The sequence below is a fragment of the Symphodus melops genome (genome assembly GCF_947650265.1).
Source record: "Symphodus melops genome assembly, chromosome: 17".
Lineage (NCBI taxonomy): Eukaryota > Metazoa > Chordata > Actinopteri > Labriformes > Labridae > Symphodus > Symphodus melops.
The window spans coordinates 4,307,327-4,330,733 of record NC_136707.1 but is presented as its reverse complement, the minus strand read 5'-3'; the positions used below and the strand labels follow the sequence as shown (position 1 = coordinate 4,330,733).

Sequence of the window (23,407 nt, the reverse complement as noted above, 5' to 3'; positions counted from 1 at the left end):
ACTTGAATTTGTGACTTCTCCAGTTCCCAACAGACTGAGCTTCTCCCACCCATGCCATTGTGTCCAATCCTCTACTCAAGGGCATACAGGTCAAATCAAGTATCGTCTTTACCAAAAGATATAGAAAAAGAATAATAATAATAGTAATAATAATAATAGGTCTGCTTTGCATACTTACCTCATACAGTATTTTTCAAGAGTTAGTGATCCAAAGTTAAACATAAACGCTCACAAAAGTGGGAAAGAATTGGAACCACTTTCCATCAAACCTTTGTGAAAGCAATAATATTCCTTCCACTTAATCCATTTCACAAGAGGAAGGGGAGTGAAGAAGCAGGTCACCATTCTGCAGACACTTCACTTTAAAACTTTAAAGAACACATTTGCTCCCTAATCACATCTCCGCTCCACCTCTGCTTTTTTTCTCCTATCTGGCTTCTCTGCACCATTTTCTCATAAGCTCTCTCTCTCTCTCTCTCTCCTCCGCTGTCAGCTTTAATTAGGCCACAGTGTGTGCCCGTAGTGAGTGAGTGTGTGTGTGTGTGTGTGTGTGTGTGTCAGTGGGAAAGTGGGTGTGTGTTTTTAAGTGGTCTTAGGAGGCCAATCACTCTGCTGTGTGTCTCTGCTGTGTCCCGCCGGTCGTGGGGAGACACACACACATATACGCAGAGACTATTGCTGATGCACAGAGCCAGCGTTCAATGTGGGTCTAATGACTCCCTCTACAGTTGTGCTCCCACTCCTTCATACACAGCGTGATGTCAAAACGGGCCTAAGAGTACAAACATAAAAGCAGACCTTCTTTGAAACCAATAAGTCGAAATGGGTACAAACTTTGTCTTGTATTGATGTGTTGAAGCCTGCAGGAGAGAAAACAACTGCAGTCATGCGTCTCTTAACTTGAGAACATTAAAGCTCAGCAGATAATTACACACTTCTAGTATTCATTCAACTATAACCCTTCGTTTTGCACCACATTGTTGTAGTTTCATGCATGAGCAGTTCACGCCAGGGAACTACAAAGTGCCATTACCAGTTATGGAAAACCTTAGATTGTATTTGAACTTAAACAGCTTTTGAAATATCAGTTATTAGCTTTTACTCCTCTCTCTCGGCTTCATTTGTGACTTGCAGCACTGATTTTCATTCGACACACCTTCATCCATTTGCTACCTCCTCCCTTCATACATCTACACCTCCGTTGTCCTTACTTCCTGTTCCAGCCGTAAGTCCAATCTAATTCAGTAATTTCAGGTGCCGATGTCTTTTCTTCGGTTTGGAAAGTCTCTCGGTTCTGGTTATAACAAGCAACCTTTAGAAATGTTGTGATGATGTAACATATGACAGAAATGTTTCCTTCACATGTGATGACATTCGAGACAAATTAGAAAAAAGAGAAAGAAATGTAAACGACTCCATTTTTATTCTCATCAGGAAAAACAATACAATTGACTCAATCGTGCGTGCGTGCGATCTGTTGAGGTAGGACTAAGAAACAATAGAAACACTGGTTATGATCTTCTGAATCTGTGGCAGACAAAGCAGCAGAGAATGATCCGTTAACAGGCGTGTACTGTAACAGCAGCAGTAAATCTCCAGTATACATGTGGTCCGATTCAGTCTTGTTTTTTTAACAAGCTGATCTTGAGGTACTCAGAAATAGTTCTTTGTTCATTAAATAAAAACAGGGAGTAAAGAGACGAGGTAATAGCATGTGGAAAAGCCCCCTCTGTACCGCCTGTCCATCGACCCCGCCTTCCCTCCAGTCAGCTTACTCAGGTACGGCAGCAGTCACCACTTCGCTGTATGGTCCGTACCTGCTGAACTTGTCAACGCCCACCACGGCCACACACAGCTTGTGTCCAGGCTTGTACTTGCTGACGAGCACACACATGGGCAGACAGCTCGCTCTCACTTCCCCGAGGACGTTCCATTCGGTGGCGATGCCGCTGCCCTTCCCGTTTTCCACGGCGATGTAGATTCTGCCGGCGAGGAGAGAGAATGTGGAGTGAGTGAACTTTGCCTCCACCTGGTGGTGATTTTAAGATAAGCAGCTCTGGGGGGGGGGGGGGGGGGGGGGGGGGGGGGGGGCGTTTCTCTCCCAGGTGAGAGACTGGCTGCTTGTCTCAGAATCACAGAAGCAGATGTTGTGGACATCTGGCACACTGCTGATCTCAAGACAGCAGCATCTAAAGGGACTTTGAAAGGCAAAAGCATTTAATTCATGTAACTCTATTAGCTTGAAATCAATTCATCTCTGAATCAATCAGCACTTCTGATGATACACTTACCTTGGCGAATACATTTTTTGCAACACCATAATATTTCTGCAGCTAGAGATGATCTTTATTTTGTGTGATCAAAGTGTTAGATTATGCAGCAAAGCCTGGATGATGTATCAGACTTATTATAAGGTGTAACAGCTTCTCACCTGTAACTCTCCATGGGCGCCACACACGGGTCTTCCTGCGGCACGTTCCAGAGCACCGAGAGGCCGGGAGGCTTCTTGATGAGAGCCAGACGCACTTGCACCCGCTGCGGGATGTTGTACGAGGCCGCTTCCATGTTCAGGACGGAGGGGAAAGGCGTGACAGGAAGAGGAGGATACCGGAGGTCGCCCTTGGGATTTATACAAAGAAAGAGGCGGCAGGTTTAACACGAGGAGCAAACAACCGCATGGATTTGTGACGACAGGTTTTATGAGCGTTACCTGTTCTGACACCGTGTGGGGGGAACTTTTTGAACTGCCAGCAGAGAGGCATTCCAGTTTCACCTCCTCGACTTTCTGCTCCTCAAACTGTATGGTCTCCTCAAAACTGATCCCATCTTCCTCTTTCTAAAAACAGGGACACAGGATTTTGTTTGCCCATGACACTCTTAAAATCTCAATGAGTTTTTCCTTTCGGGTTAAATAAAGGTTAAAAAATATGAATTACAGAGATGAAAATACACTGTACAGAAACAAACTCAATAAGGCATCGCAAGATTCAAACTTCTCGATGTTTTCAAGTACTTCATGTTGTTGTGTTTTTAAGATCCTACCTTACACAGAAAGGAGCTAAAAGGAGTAGGAACCGTAGGAGGCAGCTCGTCTTCTCTTAAATCTGCCATGGCAGCCGTCAAAGCTTAACACGGATTATCCACAATGATGAGGAAGAGAGTAAAAAAAAGAAAAGAAAAAAAAGAAAAGAAAAAGAAAAGAGAGTGTTGGTTATTTATTAATGCTATGACTGACTCTTGTTATTTAATTTGGGTCATTATAAGAGCTTAGCGTGTCACTGCGCGCTGAAATGTCACCGGCAGCTTCATTTTACACTGTTCACCGTTTGAGCCGTTCCTACATTTAAATCCGTCTTACCTTCCGTCTCGGAGTGGATCTTCTCCAGAGCCTTTTCTGCCTTAACCTTCACAGAGAGAGACTTTACATGACCACGTGTTTCAAAAACCATCTCAGGTTTAGTTTCTTTTTTTCTTTTTTTTTTTTCTTTTCTAAAGAGAGAGCGGCTGTGGGGGAGGAACATGGAGGCGTCCATGTTGCTTTTCCGACTTCTTACCGGCTCGTAACTGAAATGGAACGCTCCAGCAGTATTATCACAAACAACAGTGATTTTAAACGGGGGAAAAAAACTGACCTTAACTTCAAGGTGCGTTTGTCTCTTAGCTGGGCCACCGGAGCTTCTTTTGTGCACTGAAAAAGAAAAATTTCGTTGCATGTTTTTTGTTTCGTGGCCCAAAAAATGTTAATATTCACTGATTAGCAGTTTAGCACACAAACAGGCAGGCTGGGCTCTTACTTTGAGAGACAGTTTCCATTGGCTTGTCCTCAGAGCACGACCTGTAGAGTTTGATATCAAAGCACAACAGTTCAATGTAAATTCATTTGAGACATAACTTCCCCTGGCGTCTTGAAGGATTTTCACGTTGGACTTCACATACCTGAGGGTTCCCACATTAAAGAGAGATGGCAGTGCGCTCTGAAACACAAACATGAATGTGAGTGTATATAAATATTTTGGATGACACTGAACATGCACGTCTTTCTGTTTGTCTGCATTTCAACCTTCTCGTCCGTCTTTGACATGTGGGCAAACGCTGCTTCCGCCCTCGTGGTTAAGGTGTTAATCTGAGCCTGAGGACAGAAACGTGTGGTTACCATGGTTACTCATACACTTCTCTTTGAGTCAGCGACTCGGCTTTGAGAACTAGATCACAGATCTTTTCACTTTTGTCTCAAGAGTCAAGAACATTTAGGAAAAATCGGACAACACAGGGAATGTTAAGAAATATATCATCTTTGGACTAATGGAATTCATTTACCGTAAAATCCAGAATATCAGTCGCACCAGTTTATAAGACGCCGTCTGTTTTTGAGGGTTTCCCCGAGAGAAAAATGGTTTCAGCGGTCTACATGGCGTGATGACTTATGTTGTGTTCAGTGAAGTCCAGGGCGTGCAGAGTAGCTCTTTTAATATCATCTGTTTTTACTTTGTGGAGTTTGCACTTCTACTAGCTACAGTACGGGAGTCAAGCTGGAGCTGAAAGTTGGGAAGTACAGAGCGACAGCCGGCGAGTCGTGCGGTCCACCACCACCACCGGTCATTGGTTAACTTTAACATAGAGCAGGAGTCTTTAATTAAAAGAGCATTCCACTCCTGCACAATACACCGCCATTTTTCTTTAAAAGCGCGATTATGACCTCGTGAGGAGAGAGAAGATGTTTGCACAGATGAGTCTGAGTTAGTCTGTCTGAAGCCTCTGAAGAAGGGCCTTGCCAAAAAAACATCAGCAGCAATAAAAAAATAAATAATTGAGTTTAAGATTTTGGTGTGCTAACCTTAAATATATCTAATACTTTAAAGACCTCTACACTGGATTTTACGGTAATAAGTAAAAGTAAAATCAGAAAGATGGAGGAAACGAGACAGCAGAAATAAAAAATGGATGCCTTGAAGATGAAAGAGCAGCTTTCAGACTCGAAGAAAAGCGATGTCAAAAACAGTTTGATGTGATCAAGGTATGAAATGATTACGGGAGAAATAAAGAAATTAAGAAAGACGGAAATGAAAGGAAAGAACCGGGACAGCTGAGAATCTGTCACTATAAAAGGAAACTGTTGTCGAGTTGAAGGATTTCAGGAGAAGTGGAGACTGAATGGTTGCGAGTCCACTGACCTCCAGTTTCTGGATGGAGCCTTCATAGTCGAGGCAGCGCTCCAGCTGTAGCAGAGTGTCGATCCAACCATGCAGCTTGATCTCCGTCTTCTTGACTTCCCTCTGAACCTCCTGCTCGATGAGTGCCTGCAACTGGAAACACACACACGCACATAAATAAAGATGCAGGCATACGTCACATCTGTATTGAATTGCAGGTGATAGATTGAAGTAATTATTCGACTGTCTCCAATTTTAATCCTTACTTCCAATTGGGAGAATTTCATCTTTTTATTAGTAGATCCAGAGGAGGCTGAGTCGGAGGGGGAGCTCTCCATGCTTCACACAGACACAGACACACACACACAGACACACACAAAGTTACAATTTGCCCCTGACATGACATTGTCATAAAGCATTTGCAGAAGCAACACAGAACAGACAGAGTCACGTTTTGAGGAGCAGCAGTCAGGGTCAGCAGGAAAGATAAGCAGGAAAGGAAGACCATTTCATTGTTAACACCTTCCTAGCCCAAAACCAAGGTCTATTCACTGCAAGAAGGAAAAACCCCGCTCACCCAGCCATGCTTGCTATTACAGTTGTTCTTCTGCAGATACCAGTTCTGTTTGGGCAAACTCACGCACACGCCACATGCAGAGGATAAGCATCAAACTGCAGGACACTTAAGCAGGCTGCAAGCAATTTGCGACACTGTACAACAAACAAGATCAACTCACGCATCCAGAAGACTTGTGGCCACTTCTGTGTTAGATTTCAATCCCTTTGCTTTTTTCAGAGCAGTCCACTTTTCAAATGCCGATCCAATGTCGACTCGAGCTCTTGCATTCGATCTGTGTTTAGCCTTGCGTTTAACCATTTTAATGAAAGATTTTGCTCTCTTTTTAGCTGGAATGTTCCTGCCCTGATATTGAAGATCTGCTGTTTTCTTATACTGAGCCTTCGACATGATGGTGGAAGATCAAGAGAGGGACAGTTGAAGATGAGAAGACAGCAAAAAAGTCAATGTTCACGCTCTTATACTCTACATGATCAGACTATGAGGAGTAACTGTTACACAACGCTGCTAAAATGATAACACTAAGGCAATGTCGATGTCTCCAAACAAATGCAGACTTATAAATCAGTCTCCTACTTTTGAGATGTGTGGAAACGTTGCTCCTTTCTAATGAAGGGGACAACACAAACAAACAGGTACAGGCACAGGTAAATGAGTTGTTTTCTTGGTGACAGAAAGTACCTACATAGTTTTGTGAGTTTAGCTGTAAAATCTTTCAAGCATGCCTCTTGTCTGAGGGTTAATGAGGCAACACAAACAGGCCTGCAACATGCTGTGTGTGTGTTTGTTTGTTTGTTTGTTTTACATCGTCTTCTTTATGCGCTGGTTTCTGATTACTTTCTAAAAAAGTGTCAAAAAGGGGAATCAATTTTCATCAACATTTGAACAAAACGTTGAATGAATCCAGTTAGCATTCCCAATGAAGAAGCTACAACACAAGAAAAACATTCCCCCACCTCTGCTGCTCAGGAGTTTCCTTTTCCACAGTCTGCTCCTTTACTTCTTTTGGAACACTGTTGAACCAACAAACACAGAGGAATTAAAATCAGGATAAGAGGTCATTTCCAAACTGATTTTTCATGACACAAACCAACAGGTCTCTAATAAAAGCCCTTCATGAGCAACACTGAAGAAGACAAACACCTTTAGCTTTCCTCGCTCCTTATTGAGGTATATTTTGGTCACTTATTTATTGACAGTGGCATCAACTCACGTGGAAATAACACGTCAGTTTAGGAAGAATTATAATAATTACGAGCACCGGTTGCTAAATGTGCCGTTTGTCCATAAAACGCGTCAAAACTCGAGGAGTAAATCTAAACTTTACACAATCTCCTCCTGTTGAGAAACCGTTAAGCTAACCGACGTTAACGCACATTAGCTACCCCACCGTTTCTCCGCTCTAAAACACGATATAAATGTGATTTATGACGATGGTTCCCAATATCGAGCTGTTTGGTCACGTTGAGCTATTTTGGTTCAATATTTTAAGTCAAAGAAACTTACCGTTACCCATCAACTATACATTTAGCATTTAGCACAACCTGCTCGCAATGACTTCCTGTTCTCATTCTCTCTTAAAAAAATAAAATGTTTTTTGGGACATATTTTGTGTTCGACATTGACTTGGAAAACAATTTCTTTTTTTGTTTGTTTTTACACAGTACATCAGAATCACAATAATAACTCATGTGAAGAAATAATAACACATTGTCTGATGTGTAAAGACAGATCCAACTTATTTAAGACGTTCGTATTTCAGAATAAAAGTACAATTGCACAGTCAAGCCATTTACAGGATGTTGTCAATCACTTTGACTTCAGTATTATCATTACTTTGATTTGGTGTACACGTGTATGTACAAATGTTAAAATCACTGAACAAGTATTTATTCTGATTTTGTCATTCTTCTTTATTTTGGGGAAATCGTTGCAGCTAAAAATTGTTGATTTCATCGTTTGACTTCTCACGATACAGTGACAACAATGATGACAATACAATCACAAGATCATACATCTGCATCAATGATAACATCAAGGCTGACTAAAGAAGTGACACTACTAGGAATGCTACAATATCAGTATAGCTATCTATAACAATCATATATGTTGTATTTCATTTACATTTACTGTTTTTAATTCTTGTCTTTTTAATTATGAATCCATCTTTGATGCTTTAATGTTATTTTTTAATTGTTAATGTCTCTGTAAATCACTTGGAATTGTTGCCTCGCCTTGTGCTGCACCAAAGCTTTAAGATATGTCCAATACTGATAATGAAGGGTGATGTTAAATAAGTAGGCAGTCGCTAACAGACATTATATATTACAACAGTAGTTACAGCAGTAAATTACAGATTTGACACATAGAATAAAACTTTATTTTTTTGTGTAAAATGCATTCTTGAGATATACATCTGATGATGAGAAGGGGCAACAGGAAGAAGGAAAAAAAGCACCTGTAAATATGTCAAAAGTGTGTCCATTCTTTTACTCTGACATGAGATCAGCAGGATTCACTGAGCAGAAAGAAGTTCATTCATTGTGAAAGAGTTCACCTGGAGCTTGCAAAAAAGGCAAATCAACTCCAACATTGACATCACAAAGTTCCTTTTCTGTCCACTAGGTGTCTGTAGCGAACAAACAATACACTTTCATGACATTTGAACACATGACAACTCAGAAAATGTCTTCTGATCACAGAACTGCCGATGATGTTGCGTCAGAAGATAGGTTAAAAATCATGATTTGATCAAATTAGTCAAAGCAGAAGGAGAAACATAAAAACTTAAAAATAACTTTTGGAATTTAGCTTCCTGAAGAATTGTAGCCTACTCTTTAACTTCCTTCCATAAGAAAACAACACAAGTGCCTCGGTCAATATAAAGTTAATACTTTAGTTAGCATTCAAAATATTTAAAATGCACACAAAAAGTTAAAAAAAAATCCCCATGAACACATTATTTTAAGATTATTTTCTTTCTAATATTAACCTGTGGTTATTGGTACTGATCTACATAAAAAGGATACAGTACATCTATACTATCACGTAAAAAAAAAAAAAAATCACAAATCACAACCAAAAACTGAGACTGTTGCAAATTCCAAATAAAGAGAAGTTCTGATAAATCAGCCCTTCAAAGTTCTTCCTGTTGATTATCTGTCTTCATCTCCCATTTTTTCTTTGCGACAACTCTCGTTTCATTTCCATATAAGTTAAAAAAGGATCTGCAGAAGGACAAACATGTGCATGCAAACAGGCTTTAAAATAAAGAGAAACACTCCAGAGATGACAACTTCACCAAAATGCAGCCTCTACAAACGTCACAACATCTTGTTTTGATCATTTTCAAGTATCATTCTCAGATGATCTAAAAACCGTTTTCTCAGTGCTAGCTATCACTTCAAAGTCTAGACAAAGGTCAGTATGGGAAATAAGAAGACTACACTACACTTACTAATTCACTGTTACAATGCAAAAACAAAGGAGGATAATCACGTTTCAGTAAGTAGCCCAGCCCTTCATACACCCTCGGTCACATCAGGCTAAAAATACACAACAGTGGTTTGAAACAATAAATAGCTTGAGTTATTTTCACGCCGAGAAAGAAAGACAAAAAGTGCGACAAAAACAGAGAAATATTCATTCTTATTTCAAGTTTGCATGTTTCCATGTTGTCATCTGAAAACAATCACAGCACATCACTGGTTCCTTTTTCACCATTCAAACATAAGACAGGTTAAAAATCCTACATATCACACCTCAACTAAAGCTTCAATACACATCCTTCCTACATGCTATAGAGTTAACACAAGATTCTTTTTTTTTTTGTCTTTTATATCATTTTCAGACTCAGAAAATGTTTTGTTGAAGCCCACTGATCTATACACACGAAGCAAATATGTACACAATGAAATCCATTGACAATAGCTTTACAACATAATGTGGGTGTGGGCGTGTGTGTGTGTGTGTGTGTGTGTGTGTGTGTGGGGTGGGGTCCCAGTAAGACATATCTTCCCATATTTGAGGTTTGAATATGTAGAGTATGTTTTACTGGTGGGTTCTGAACCTGAGACGTGAACGTTATTGCTGATTTGAACTCGACCTCTGACACTATTCTTTATTCTAATGTGTAGAAAAGAGATGCAATGCTTGTTTGTAAACTGCACGCCTCTTTTGTATTTGTGTCCGTGTGTTCTTTTTTGTTGATGATGTGAATTTCTCGCGTGCCTGTGTGTCGAGCCCTACGCTTCCTATTTGCGTTTCCTCAGCACCAGGTACATCAGGCCGCTGATGAGAGTCATGGGGAAGCTGATCCAAGCCAGGATGTAAGAGGAACCGTACGAGCCTTGCTGAAGACTGGCCACATGGAAGCTCTGTTTCTGAGCCGTGTAGACGGAGGCTCCGATCATCACACATAAAGCTGTGGAGGAGGAGGAGAGAGATTACACTCTGAAGGGAGTGGGCAGATGTTATTCAATGACTCAAATGTTCAAAGACATTTTAAGACTTGCAGGCAAAACTTCAGCTTAGCATAAAGACTGGATACATAGGGTAACAGATAGTTGAATTAGATAGAAAATAGTTTTTCCCATTTTACAGATTTTGTGCTAAAAAAAGATGAACTATAACCTTACGTTTATTGAACAGACATGATGCGTTAATCTTAAGACCTCAACCGATGCCTCAAATTTAGGAATTGAAGCCTGGATTCAAATCCGACTTCTGTGAACGTTTGGGGAAAAGTGTGGAGTGTCGACACAGGAGTGAAAACAACTTCTACTTTCCAGTTAATGAGAAAAAAACAAGCGTTCGTGTCACTCACAGGCCAGGAGCTGGACAAAAGAGGTTAAAATGAATCTCTCTCCCTGGTCTAGTCTGAAGAGCTGAAGGATGAAGACGAAGAAGCTGACGCAGCACAGAATGGTGGCGAGGATCATGGTGGCCTGGACAGTCTGCAGATAGGCTGAGTGGAGAAGAAAGAAGGAGTTACACGAAAACACATACTAACAATACAAACAGGATCTACAAACTGAAGTAACACACCAGACTCGATTTCACAAACTAAAGCACATGATCTGGGCCAGCGCGACTTCCTTTCGCTGGTTGAACAGCTCACACTCTTAAGCACCAAGAGGTCATGTTAACCTCTTGACTGGACGTGACATAAATCGAACCAATCAGAGCGTGACTCCTTTTCCTGTTTTCAATTTTATTTGAACTACTGTTTTTATCACAACTTGTCAGAGCCTCTTAAAATGACGTGTATATTGTTTTTATTATGATCCTGTTTTTGTAATTAGCTGTGCTTTTTGCGCCTGTGTAAAGCACTTTGAGTTGCCTGGTGTCTGAGAGGTGCTATATAAATAAACTCACCTGACCTTTAGGTGGTACGTTCGCGTCAAGTGTCTTACCTGCATCAGCAGTGTGGCTGTTCTCGATAGGAAAGCAGGTGGCGTTACAGGAGTACCACAGGTCGGCGTAGATCACGTCGGCTCCCGCTGGCGACACCACCCACCAAGCCTGCGTCAGGGAGGGACACAGAGGGGGTGCGGTTACATGGCTGAAAGTGTGCCGTTTCCTTCTACGCTCTCATTTGTTTTGGACTCACATTGTGAATGGTCGCAACGAAGAGGAGGATGGCTGCAGCCAGGTGGAAGAGGATGATGAAGGCTAGGATGATCAACATGGCTGCAGCTCTGTCTGGTTGACTTGTCTTACTGGTTGGAGCCAGATGGTGAACGTCTCCGGGGCTTTAGGTGTCTCCTACACTGTGCAGAATGTCACCTTGGTTGCCTCACAGACTGGTGGAAGAAGATCCCTCACATAAAGGAGTCTGTAAGAAGCATTATGAACGTCATATTGACAAAAAACTTAGAGATTAAACACCTGCAGAGGTCCTATGTTCCCTGCAGGCCCAAGTACTTGCAAAAATGTTTACGTATAGCAGCAATTCATGAGTTCTAAACAAGTTTATTTAACCAGGAAGAAAAAACTCATTGAGATTAAAAATCTCTTTTCCAAGAGTGTCCTGGACCAAACACTTACTCCTCATAAAAATGTACTAAAGGAAAAAAACCTCAGCCCTGTAACGTACACAAGACACAAGCAGCATCTCAACAGGCTTCACCGTGAACGTGTGTCGAATTCACCAGAGAGGAGAACAAACGCTTTCTAGGTTGTGATAAGTTCAACACACATCTGCAACCTCTTACAGTAACACAGCATTTATTTATTTTTTAACAACTGTGAGGTTCAATGAAAACATTGTGCTGCCAGTTCTCCCTCAAATTACAAAATAATCAAAGTTCTCCTGGGATGTGTGATGAAGTGAGTGTGCCTGTTGTGAGAAGAAGCCATGTGTGGATTTGAGCGCGAGCTCGTGTCTGAGTAAACGGAAGGCTTCAAGTGTGTGGGAGTGGAGTGTTTACTCCGCTGTGATTGTAGGTCTTTAACGTGACAATGACTTGTTGACAGAAGCCAGGAGGCCCAGTGTTTACATCCTCTAAACTGTAATCTGTGTCTCTTACTGTAAGAGTCAGGCTGCACTTTGATATAAGATGCTTTTCAACACAGCATTAGCCACTGAGTTACTAAAAAAGGACGAAGACGAGGTCAAGGGTCACTGCAACCCTGCAGCAGAAGAAAAATGACGAAAATGACTCGGCTGTTTATCAGACAGACCTGAATCATTCTTACACTGCTGAATCAAATTCCAGGTTACCCCTCTGCTTTTCAGCACTGACACTGTTGACAGCCAAAACAGGAGTGTGTGTGTGTGTGTGTGTGTGTGTGTGTGTGTGCTTAAGATATGATATGTCTAATAGGACTGCATTCTGTTTGTGCACTTGTCTCATCTACAACAGTAATCTCCCTCTTTTCAATGTTTTTTTTGTTTTTGTTGACAAACAGGACGAGAAGTCACAGGAAAGAAAAAAACCCATCGCCCTTCTTTGCCCTCGTTCCATCTGTTGTACTTGTCTTTTCATGCGATGACAGCGCAGGGATTCACATGAACTTAAAGGGCCAGTGGTTTTTACAGATCACTGCTCCAGGTTCATAACTTTACATTCTCTTACTTGTTGAACAGATCTTGAAAAGTGGCTACATTTGTCGCTGTCTCGCGTTCAAGCATACTCCAGTGGTCTCCCCACTGTGGCCCCCTGGTGTTTCTGTAGCGTCTCCGTCGCTCTCCCTCAACTCTTTTATTTATTTATTTTTTTTTTACCAGACGAGTTAATGGGAGAAATCCTGCATCCTGCCATCGTACTGTTCAACATGGTTATTTAAGACGGCATGGCTAACACCGTCACTGCACACACACTCATTCAAACTCGGCCCAACTTTCCTGTTGATGCCCATAAAATGACGTACAGTATGTGTGCACACATACACACATGTGGGCTCCATTACAGCCGCCTGAACTCGAAGCAGTTCAGGCGGCTGAGCAAGCAGGGACGCAAACGTGCTATAAAGCACATGTGAGTACACACACACACACACACACACACAGCCAGACAGCAGAGGAATTAGCCCTCTCCGCCAAAATGGAGTCACAGTAAAAACAGCCTCTCCTCCCCGACAGGAAGCCGGCCACAGTTTGTGTGTGTGTGTGTGAGAGCATGTGGCCGTGGGGTGTGCCAGAGGATAGGACGAGCCTGTCTGAGCCGGGGAAAGAGGGGAGCACGCGGGGGGGGGGGGGGGACAAGAGTACGCTACACACTCTGATTCATGCGACTTTAGGGGGTCTGCAGTTGAGACAGAAACGTAAACAACAACAGTGTTCTGTTCTGAATGCTCTCAGACTGAGCGGAGGGGGAAAACTAGAGCGTGGCGAGACACACTTTAATGTGCACCTGAAGTGAGAGTCACAATCGTCCTGCGAGTGCCTGGATGTGACAACGACATGTTAAACATTCACATTTCACAGCAATGGCAGCTTATGATGAAAACATAACTCTTTATGGTTTTATTGATGGTTTAGTACATGATTGGTTTTATACTTAATATGCCATTCATCGTATGTATATATATATATACACACACACTCATACATGTGAAGAAGAACAAGAACACATTTTAGTGTTCATAAACTTTAAAAGAATTATGGGAGTGCATTTACAGACAGGAGGATGAATGGGGTTTAGTGGTTGGAGAGACAAAACAAAGACCAACAATTTAATTGACTCTATCCAATGAAAAACATCTTTTTGTTATTTGAGTCAAATCCATTCGACCTGCAGGAACATTCTTTGGCGCGGTAAATAATCCTTTAGACATTTACAACAACACACACACACACACACACACACACACACACACACACACACACACACACAGCTGGATTGTGTTCTGTCTGCAGCTGCCCTCTCATCTCAGTCAGAAGAAGAAGATGAAGGAGGGGGAGGAGAGTCAAAATGTTGGGAAAAAAAACAAATACACACACACACTTCCATGTAATCTAAATCTACAAAAAGCACAAACATTTAACCTGCACAGACACTTCAGCTTGTATTGTCTGGTGTCTCTTAACATTTAAACAACATGGTGAAAGGAGTGTTCACTTTTTCTACACGTGGATGTCTTCTCGGATCGGACACTTTCAGCATGGATCAACTTAAAGTTCACACGCTGAATGGCTGAATAAGGAACAAAGAGAAGTTGGTATCAGATCCGAACATATCGGATCATATTGCACTGGATCATCTGTGATGATGGATAAGTATCTTACTACATTTTACTGATGGAGCCACCAAAAATATCGCCTACGAGCATGCTGGGACCTCGCCGTGCCGTGCTGGGTCTGTGACATGAAGTCGACAACACGGGCAGACTTGTAGTACCTCTAAGCGCCACTTGGGGAAACTAGCTGCAACTGAATCATTTCCCTCAATATCAACCTACGTAGCTGAAAGCAGAGTCGATTTTTTTACTGGTGAACAAAAGTAATAAATGATTACTACATCATTACTGAATTTAAATAAAACACATCCTGCAGTCAAAAAGACAAACATTACTCCACTACAGCTGTTGATCATTTTCTCCATGTATACCAAACGCGGGGCCTCGCATTACTCGGGGATCTTTGTGAACTTGGTTACGTCGGCAGAGTTTTCACTCCGCGCCGAAAGTGAAGTGTGAAATTGCTGCCACTCACCTCTAACTCCATGCAACAGCTGCAGACAGACACAGCATGCTGTGTGCATTGGACACACCAGTCTCACTTATTATTCACGGCTCCTCACGCCTTACAGATATGTCAACACACTTGAGGGTTACATCGTTTAGCTTGCGACGCCTCGATCACCGGAGCGAGTGGCTGACAGTCTTCACGATGTCATCCGGCGTTCACCATTTGCATCGAAACGGGTTGTTTTTTGTTTTTTTTAAAGGGCATTTGGCTCGTGAAACTCACCGAAGAGTGAGCACAAAAACTACAGCCGTGTCACTAGAGCCTGATGATGATCATGTCAGCCTCTTTTCCTGTAGCTGTGAAAAAAACAACAACGTGGTTTTATTTGGACTTTGGGAGAACGAAACAAAGACACGTGACTGAGCTGTGTAGGAAGGAAGAAGGATGAGCGCGTGCGGTCGTGGCTTGTAGATTCTACCAGGCTGCAGCCGCCTCGTCTGACACACACCGACACTCAGGCACAGATGCTGCCATTCCTCCTCTCCACTCAGCCTTATAATAGGAGGCTGGGGGACTGCAAGAGTCAGAGTGTGCGCGTGTGTGTGTGTGTGTGTGTGTGCGCTCCCTCGCCTGGTGGAAAATGCTGACTTTTAATGTCTTTTTTTTTTTTTAACTCTTCATAAAACACAAAGCCACAGACTTAACTGGGCCTCTGAATCGTGCTCCCCCCCGTCTCTCTCTCTCTCTCTCGCTGTCCCAACTCTCCCTCTCTCGCCATCGTTCCCCTCTTTCTGCTCTGGCCATGGAAAAACTGATAGAGGGAAAGAATGAAATTCCAAGAAGGCTTCCAGCGGAGTCCTCTGACCCCCTTTTTTTCAGGTTGGACAGTAAAGACTCGACATGCAATATTTCCTCCTCCAAAAAACCTCTGGAGTCTGGAAAACTCGGTGAACACTCGGTCTTGAGTGCCTTCTTTTCTTTTCTCCGTCATGGATCGTTTATCCATAACTCCACTCCACACTAATGTAACTGTTTCAGCTATGTGCATCACACAGGTCGAGACTGAATTGTTGAGGTGAGCTCAAGCACTCATTGTCTGGACTACTAGGATGCAATCTGAGAGGAGGTAGCTTCTGTCGCATAATGCGTGAAACCTCCTGAAAAAGTTCTCCGTTCAGATCGTCTGCCCGTTGTCAATCTAAACAGACGGATCTTTTTCCACCAGCTTCTTTGGTCAAATGTTTGCGAGACGTCAGGGTGAGCTGATCGACGAACACAGTCGGGAATATTCAGCAACATCCACATGAGTATTCAACTCATGGAAAAATAAGAACCCTCATTCTCGTTTTTTTTTGTTTTTTTTCTCGTCTCCTTCGACCTTTTAACTTTCATCATGACATTCATTTGTGGTTGTTTATATTTTTCAATCATGACTCTATTTTGGAGAAAACATTTCAGATGAAGGATCTGTTCACTTTTCAATTGGGGGCAAAAGCTGTGTGTGTGTGTGTGTGTGTGTGTGTGTGTGTGAGAGGTGATTGGAAAATTGGTTTAGGTTTAAGCCATGTCCCAGATGTGACCTATGTAAACGTGTGTGTGTGTGTGTGTGTGTGTGTGTGTGTGTGTGTGTGTGTGTGTGTGTGTGTGTGTGTGTGTGTACACAACAGCACAAGCAAAGCTTGGGCTTATTTTTAGAGACAACACAAAGGCCCATCTTCCTGGAATACAGCCAGAGACCAAACAAAGCTTTGTTTAGGAGGAGCATACAGAAACACACACACACACACACACACACACACACACTGAAGCAGCTGAAGGATCCTCTCTGTGACATGTAACGCCTTTGCGACTTTTCTCCAAACAAGACTTTTATACGCAGGATGGGATGCAGATACGGTCTGGAGAAAGTAGCAGCCTCAGCAAAAACTGAAGACAACTTTTATTTTATATTTATATTCATGCTCCACTAATATGAAGTAAATAAAACAGTTTACCCAGAGGTTGTCATTAGAGAATGAGCTATGTTGGGTGCATCTCATTTCACGGCCTGGATCATGGATGTCATGGATCGACCAATGTACCGTCATCCTCACTCATGTGATACAATCACTGAATCACTGGGACTAAATAGAAATCTGTGTTTTTACATGAATTATGAACTCCTATCGCATCGACACACGCCTTCACCTCGCCTCTCTTACACACAGTGAGTATGTGGAAGGCTATATGTTTTGGACTCTCAGGCAGGTAAAGAGGAGGACCAGAGGTGGAGTCATCACCTGGTGGTCAGCTCTATCACATGGAAGGAGGACGAAACAGACCGGACAAACCCAAACGCTTGATCTCTCCGGAGGGGGATTGAGTCCCTGCTCCAAGTGAAGAACCGTGAGGTCTGGTTCAGGAGCGAGCGTAAGACTGACAGACAGATGGGTTATAAGGCTACAGGGTCCGAAAACATCAACAACACGTGACAGCAAATTCCATTAAATGTATATTTGAGGGGTTTCTGGTGCAGAGTCAGTCTTCACTTTGTCTCAATATAACATCAGCTAAGCTAGCAGCTGCAGAAAAATGGTATGCATAGACACAGATCTACTTTAACCTTCTATATTCTTGGCGAATCAGAAATCAGTATGTATCACTATATAACTGCATTACAATTCATGAGTGATCCTGATTTATTTGTGATATTGTCCTTATCGTGGGTCACATATTGCATACTGTATCATGAGTTCCAGCCTTATGTTAATACCAAACACGAGGTTTGTCATCCTGGAATCAAATTCAATAATGTCTCATATGTGACACAAACACAAAGCAGCATCTTGTTTTGTTCCCTATGATCTCATCATACGAACCCTCTGAACTGACTTTTACACGGGGCATCACTCTTGCCTGTAGATAAAAGACGAGTTGACCGTCCTGTCACACGTTTCTAAGATTTGACGCCTGCAATTTGAGTGATGAGTGCATGTACACAAACGACGCATTCAAAGCCCCAATTGGAAAACAACACTGGCATTACAGGCAGCAGCATTTTTCAGGTCATGAGATCAGCCAACACTGGCCCATTTAATAATTTGACATTTCCTTGATTTAAACCATAACGTGAAAATCTATCAGTCCCTCTGCATCACTGAAACACCACTTCCTGGCTGTCTTGAGGAATTAGAATGAATACTAAAGCTAGGTTGAGGTTTGTTTAATAGTATTGTTCTGCACAAAAAAGCTGTGTGTGTGTTCTAGTGTGTCTTCTGCATGCCTCCTTCAGGAATCTTGGACCTAAAAATGAACAGATGCACAAAATAGTTTTCCCTGCTGCGTTTAAAGACTTCCCTCCGTGACAGGAATTCTTTCATGTTGGAACACTAACACGGTTTTTAAGGTGTACATGTGCGTAAGTGTGATGCTACAATTTTTTTTTTTTTACACACATTCCTGCAGTGACAGCGCTGAGAAATGGTTCCCACATGGTAGATAGACCTGATGGAGACTCAATGTCATGTCTACTCTCAGTCTTTTCATAGTCATCATCTGTTCGAACCTCCGACCTCGCACTGACCCCGAGACTAACCCTCCCGTCATCAAATATCACGCACCATGCTGGGAATGTGGCGCATTAAAATGAGGCCGAAAATGAACAGCAGCTCTTTCACTGCCTGCAAAACGTTCACGGTTTGTTTCTCATCCAATCTTAAGGAGAAATGAAGGAGGCAAAGAAACAGGACTGGCATGCTTCTAGAGAAATGTAAGCACAATGGCTGAAAAGGGCAAAGATGCTACACGGGCAAATAAAATGCAATTAGCAGAAATATGTAGAAAATGTTCCATTCATGAAAACAGACAACAAATACTGTTGTTGTACTGTTATAATACTGTAACAGACTCCGGCTACAAATAACATCATTAAAGTGATGAAACTTATCACAGCGAGCAGCTACTCCACGAAGCAACACCAGACTCTAGCAAATAAAGAAACAAGTTGCATAACCAAAGCAAAGCTGTCTGTCTGTCATAAACCATTTCTGCAGAAAAAAAGGTGAAGTTCCTCAAAAATCAGAAAATGACATCATGAAGTTGTGTTTTTGTATGAATGATACAGTAAATGATTTTTTGCATAATAGTGGAAGTGTGTGCCCCATTGATGTCTTTCATTTGTTCCAACCTACAGTATATTCGTGCCTCCCATTTGTGATCTGATAAACAGAAACGTGAACTCATTCAGTGTCTTGTCTTTTTTTTCTCGTGTCTAAAATCAGGCTGCTCCAATATTACTCCCACGGACAGTTTAAGTTGTCTTGATTTGTGTCGGCTGTTATTAAAAATGTATTTTGCTTTCTGCACCATTTTTTTTTTTTTTACTTTTTTCCCCCAAGCATCATTTCTAAAGTTGCAGCAGTTTCAATGATAGCTCCCACAGGACTGATGTGTTGTACTACAGGTTTAATCTTTGGATTCTATTCATTTAGTTGGGCTTTATTTTCAGCTACCTTTGCTCACTATTTCTGACGTTTGACTTAACACATCACTTTGATGACTCTGTGGCTCATAACTACATTAAAAGTACTGTGTTTTACATTAGATGTTTATGCAATGATATATTTAAATGTAATTTTTTTTTCACAAAAACTGAATTGTTGAAGTGGATTCATTTTTCAATGTTTCAAAGCTTCCTAACCTACATCAACTTGACTTGAGGTCCAACACATCAAGCTTCAGAATCTCTCTTCAGATCTTTTTATTTTCATTCACTTCTGCCTTTTTTCCTCTCTGCTTCCTCTGCCATTTAAAATGTAATTTTCCTCCCACAGCATGCTCAGTCTGACTCCCTGCAAATATTGTCTTATATGAAATGTTCTCAATCACGACAACAGGGCCTGAGAAATGATTAGGGTTTTCAACCACAAGAGGGCACCTTTCTGTGAAGAGAGAGCAACAGCAATTAACTGCCTCAGCAAAACTACAATTCAACTGAGCCATCAGTGACACACAGGCAAATTTACCATTTCATTGCTAATAATGTAGCTTAGTGGATTTTAAACATATGGTGGTCTGATTGTGCAGTTATTCAGACAAACAAATTCATGTTAGTCAGTTCAAAAACGTTTTAAAAAATGAAAACATCGTAAGAAATGTATAATACAGTCACTGTAATCCGTATAGAATCATTTCATTCTAGTATTATATAATGGCAAGCTAACAAATAAAAAGAACATTTAGTTCAGTAAAAAAGACAACAGAGGTCCATAGTGACACAGGCGTACACATTTCCTGTGTCCATTGAAAAAAATACCCTGTATCCCTCTCATTAACTGGGCTAGACATTTACACTCACACACAAGCACACATTCACAAAGCCCCTTTCATTTCCAAACTTCAAGTCACTGAGCAGAGACTGAGTTAGCGTGTGTAAAAAAAAAAAAACAATAAAAAAAAAAACTACAAAACGTTGAAAACACGTCACAAGTTCTCGTTAAAAATCACTCTCCAATAAATGATCAAACGAAAAACGTGTTTTAAGTTTTAAAGGGACCGTAAACTAAAACATCTTTTTAGAATCGACAAAAAAAATGAAACTTCTCATGTAAATAATTTTAGGCCAATGCAGGAGGGATTATTGGTTAATGACAGAGGCACTCCCCAACCACAGTGGATTTGAATGGAGGCATGAATCCCATATAGTAAGTTCTGAACAGCATTCAAACAATATGCAAACTGAAAAAATACAAAGTTAACTCACCGAGTTTTGGACCGAGAAAAACAGCAAAACTGCGCAGGTCCAAACAGCGTGTCTTTGAGAAGAGAGAAATTAGACTGGTGAAATTAAAGATATATACAGTATTTTAAAAGGCTTCCGAATGTGATAAAAACGGAAGCTGGATGTGCAACTGGTCGTCTGTCTGTACCCACGCAAGAAAAGTTAGAAACAGTCGTTCACTCGTCCTGAGCGCGCGGGGAGGAGGGGGGAGTCCTCGAGCGCTCCGACTGGGTGTGGTTTGGGATTTGACATTATGTGCGCGCGGACTTGTGCGTGCTCGCGTAGTAGACCTTCGCGCGTTTTGGGAAAGAAATCGCACAAGAGGGGTTTTGTGACAAGACTACTAAGCTTGCGAGGGAAAGTGTGTTTAAAAATCATCATGGGAGCCAAAAGGGGAAGTTCAAATGTCCGACTTTTACTCACGGACAAAAAAAAAAAGGATAAAAGAAAACAGGAAAGCAGGGGTCAGACAGAGAGGGAGGAAAAAGGAAATTAAAAAGCTACAAGTGGATGAAATGTCAGGAGGAAGAAGATTAGAAGAATGGAAAGAACACTTAAAAGTGGCGGAACAAGTGGGATGTGGATGCTATTAGATGCAGGTCACTTCCCTTCTTTTTTGTATGACTTGGCTTGTTTTTTAAATTCGAATTCATCAGGAAGATCTCCATTATTGTTGTGTCTGCTTCACATCTTCCAAGAGCAGCACCAGAAGCTAAGACTTTTTATTGAATGGCAAATAAATTTGATTCATAATACGTTAACTGTCAGTCTCAAAGCTTATGTTTATTTAAATCTGAAGGTGTAAAAGTGCTGTTTATTATGCCACATCCATCTGCCATATCAGCTCTGGCGCTCAGACAGCAAAAGGCCGTTGCAATTATTAGTGCAAATAGCTGAAACCATCAGGTTCTCTCGGGCCTGTGCTTAATGGTCCAACATTGCCAGTGTGAAGGGATGGGATTCTTTATGGGGTCATAAGGAGACAAATAGTTATGGGAGACACGAGGTAATGAAGAGAGCATTGTAAAGATTTGCGTTTTTCAGGCAATCAATGCAGGACTTAAAAGATTTCTGGTATTTTTTACGATATTTCAAGTTTAAGCAACATATTTGATAATTCAGTTGGTACTGCTGGACAACAGCTAATGTTAATATTATAACTTAGGTTAGCTCAAATCACTACAATACAATACAGCAGGAAAAGGCTAAAGTCCTTGTTAAAGGTTAGGCTATACGTTAGCCAAATGTAAGCTAGGAATTGTTTGAACTCTCAAAGCTAGTGGTACAAACACTTTAAAGCAAAGTGACTGAATTCAAGTGTATGTTTGCCCTAAAGGAGAAGAAAGAAGACATGTTTGTGTCTTATAATGTGTAGCTGTGGGTCTCTTGGGTGTGGACGAGTAAGAGTACTAGAGGGCAGAATAGCGGCCTGAGTGCATCACGGCTACACGTTGCTGTTTCCCTAAGACTGTGTTGCTAGCTCCATCTGAGCCACTTTGCTGCCAATTAATAGACACATTTCACTAAACAAACAGGCAGAATTACAAGTAAATATAAGAAAGAGTTTAACAGGTCCATGAAATACAATGATTGACCCTTCCTTATAGCTTGCACTTCTAGCTGACAGCAAGTAAGAAAGCTATTAAAATTCTTGAAAAGCCGCTGGACTTCCCGCTCCTGTTGCTGGTTACCAGGGACAAAAATTCTTGTTTGACTGCAAATTGCGAACAGAATGTGTGCATAAATTCACAATAGTATGTGTGCTCACATTCCTAGACATTCAATAGATCTAGTGAATGACATGCTCAGTCAAACACACACTCTCACTTCATGTGTGTATTTTTGCAGTGAGGGAAGGAATGCATCGAATCTGTTGAGCAGATGATGCCACATTATTATAACACAATGCTCTCTCTCTCTCTCTCTCTCTCTTTTTAATCACATTGTCTTGCCAGACATTGAGCGCATGCACGTGCACTCACTTACACACTCAATAAAACCTTTGGGATTTCTACATGCTGCGATACCTCTTTATCTAATAACTTTTTATTCTGCAAGAGACTTACAAATTTCCATTAGAAAAAACAGGATTGTAATTTCACTGAATTAGGAGCTCAAACCCTTAAACTTTGAAAGCGACTTAGTTAATACTTAAATCAGACCCTGTATTTTACTGAAGAGAAAGGCAATGTAAATAAGTCCATGTGTATATTTGTCTTGTGTTTAATTTTGTCCTTCGCGAGGGACCTGTTGCACACTTGTTTTTCGTTTAAACATCACATCGCTGTACAAAACAGCACACACGCAGATTTAGACCCACAGCTATTCCCTGTTTAAACAACAAAGCAATCCCATCATCCTCAACTCCCCCCCCCCCCCCCCCCCCCCCCACACACACTCCCTCACTCATCAAAGTACACATTAGAAATCAAACACACACACACACACACACATAGACACACAAGAGTGTTGGAAACAGGTTTGACCTCTCTGCCAGGTGTCAGGTGTCCAGCTGGAAAACACACTGCAAACACGTATATCACTGCTGACACCTATCATTTACCTGCTGTTGTTATGTGGCTATAGGTGGAAACAATAATGGGACCACATCTCCACCCCAAAAAACCCGGAAAATAAGGCTTTTTATAGAACAGTGATGTATTTTACCTGGGGCAAAAAGATATCACTTCTTCCCGTTTGGTATTCTTTGTACAGTGTGTAACCTTCAAGACATGCTCGAGGAAAGAATTCGACCTCTGGCAGGAATATTTTCTCCACACAAATAATGG

General features: G+C 41.5%; 2 protein-coding genes across 8 annotated transcripts; both read right to left on the bottom strand.

The window, feature by feature from the left end:
* Window positions 1-1,404: 1,404 nt before the first annotated feature.
* Window positions 1,405-7,470, bottom strand: atf7ip2 (activating transcription factor 7 interacting protein 2). 6 transcript variants are annotated; one of them, XM_079367251.1, is made up of 15 exons: window positions 7,234-7,470; window positions 6,684-6,740; window positions 6,533-6,567; window positions 5,888-6,108; window positions 5,417-5,489; window positions 5,172-5,303; window positions 4,061-4,129; window positions 3,937-3,974; window positions 3,795-3,835; window positions 3,633-3,688; window positions 3,359-3,404; window positions 3,043-3,125; window positions 2,711-2,836; window positions 2,432-2,619; window positions 1,405-1,982 (listed from the first exon to the last, which is right to left on the bottom strand). In XM_079367251.1, exons 4-15 carry the CDS (start codon window positions 6,025-6,027, stop codon window positions 1,772-1,774), a joined length of 1,203 nt encoding a protein of 400 aa, XP_079223377.1. In that variant the 5' UTR covers window positions 6,028-6,108; window positions 6,533-6,567; window positions 6,684-6,740; window positions 7,234-7,470; the 3' UTR covers window positions 1,405-1,771. The 6 variants fall into 6 exon arrangements, with proteins under 6 accessions (XP_079223377.1, XP_079223379.1, XP_079223376.1 ...); XM_079367253.1 differs by lacking the exon at window positions 7,234-7,470 and adding an exon at window positions 6,871-7,111; XM_079367250.1 differs by lacking the exon at window positions 6,533-6,567.
* Window positions 7,471-9,358: 1,888 nt separating this feature from the next.
* Window positions 9,359-20,811, bottom strand: emp2 (epithelial membrane protein 2). Of its 2 annotated transcripts, none has more exons than XM_079367110.1 (5): window positions 20,601-20,811; window positions 11,339-11,563; window positions 11,142-11,250; window positions 10,553-10,693; window positions 9,359-10,150 (listed from the first exon to the last, which is right to left on the bottom strand). In XM_079367110.1, exons 2-5 carry the CDS (start codon window positions 11,414-11,416, stop codon window positions 9,981-9,983), a joined length of 498 nt encoding a protein of 165 aa, XP_079223236.1. In that variant the 5' UTR covers window positions 11,417-11,563; window positions 20,601-20,811; the 3' UTR covers window positions 9,359-9,980. The 2 variants fall into 2 exon arrangements, with proteins under 2 accessions (XP_079223236.1, XP_079223237.1); XM_079367111.1 differs by lacking the exon at window positions 20,601-20,811 and adding an exon at window positions 14,885-15,133.
* Window positions 20,812-23,407: the final 2,596 nt, after the last annotated feature.

Coding starts and splice junctions, on each gene's coding strand:
- atf7ip2 (XM_079367251.1), bottom strand. CDS start 6,027: ATGGTTAAACGCAAGGCTAAACACAGATCGAATGCAAGAGCTCGAGTC. Junction 4,130..5,171: donor GCTCCATCCAGAAACTGGAG/GTCAGTGGACTC, acceptor TTCTGTCCTCAG/GCTCAGATTAACACCTTAAC. Junction 2,837..3,042: donor TTAGCTCCTTTCTGTGTAAG/GTAGGATCTTAA, acceptor CCCTGTTTTTAG/AAAGAGGAAGATGGGATCAG.
- emp2 (XM_079367110.1), bottom strand. CDS start 11,416: ATGTTGATCATCCTAGCCTTCATCATCCTCTTCCACCTGGCTGCAGCC. Junction 11,251..11,338: donor TCGTTGCGACCATTCACAAT/GTGAGTCCAAAA, acceptor TCCCTGACGCAG/GCTTGGTGGGTGGTGTCGCC. Junction 10,694..11,141: donor CAGCCACACTGCTGATGCAG/GTAAGACACTTG, acceptor TTCTCCACTCAG/CCTATCTGCAGACTGTCCAG.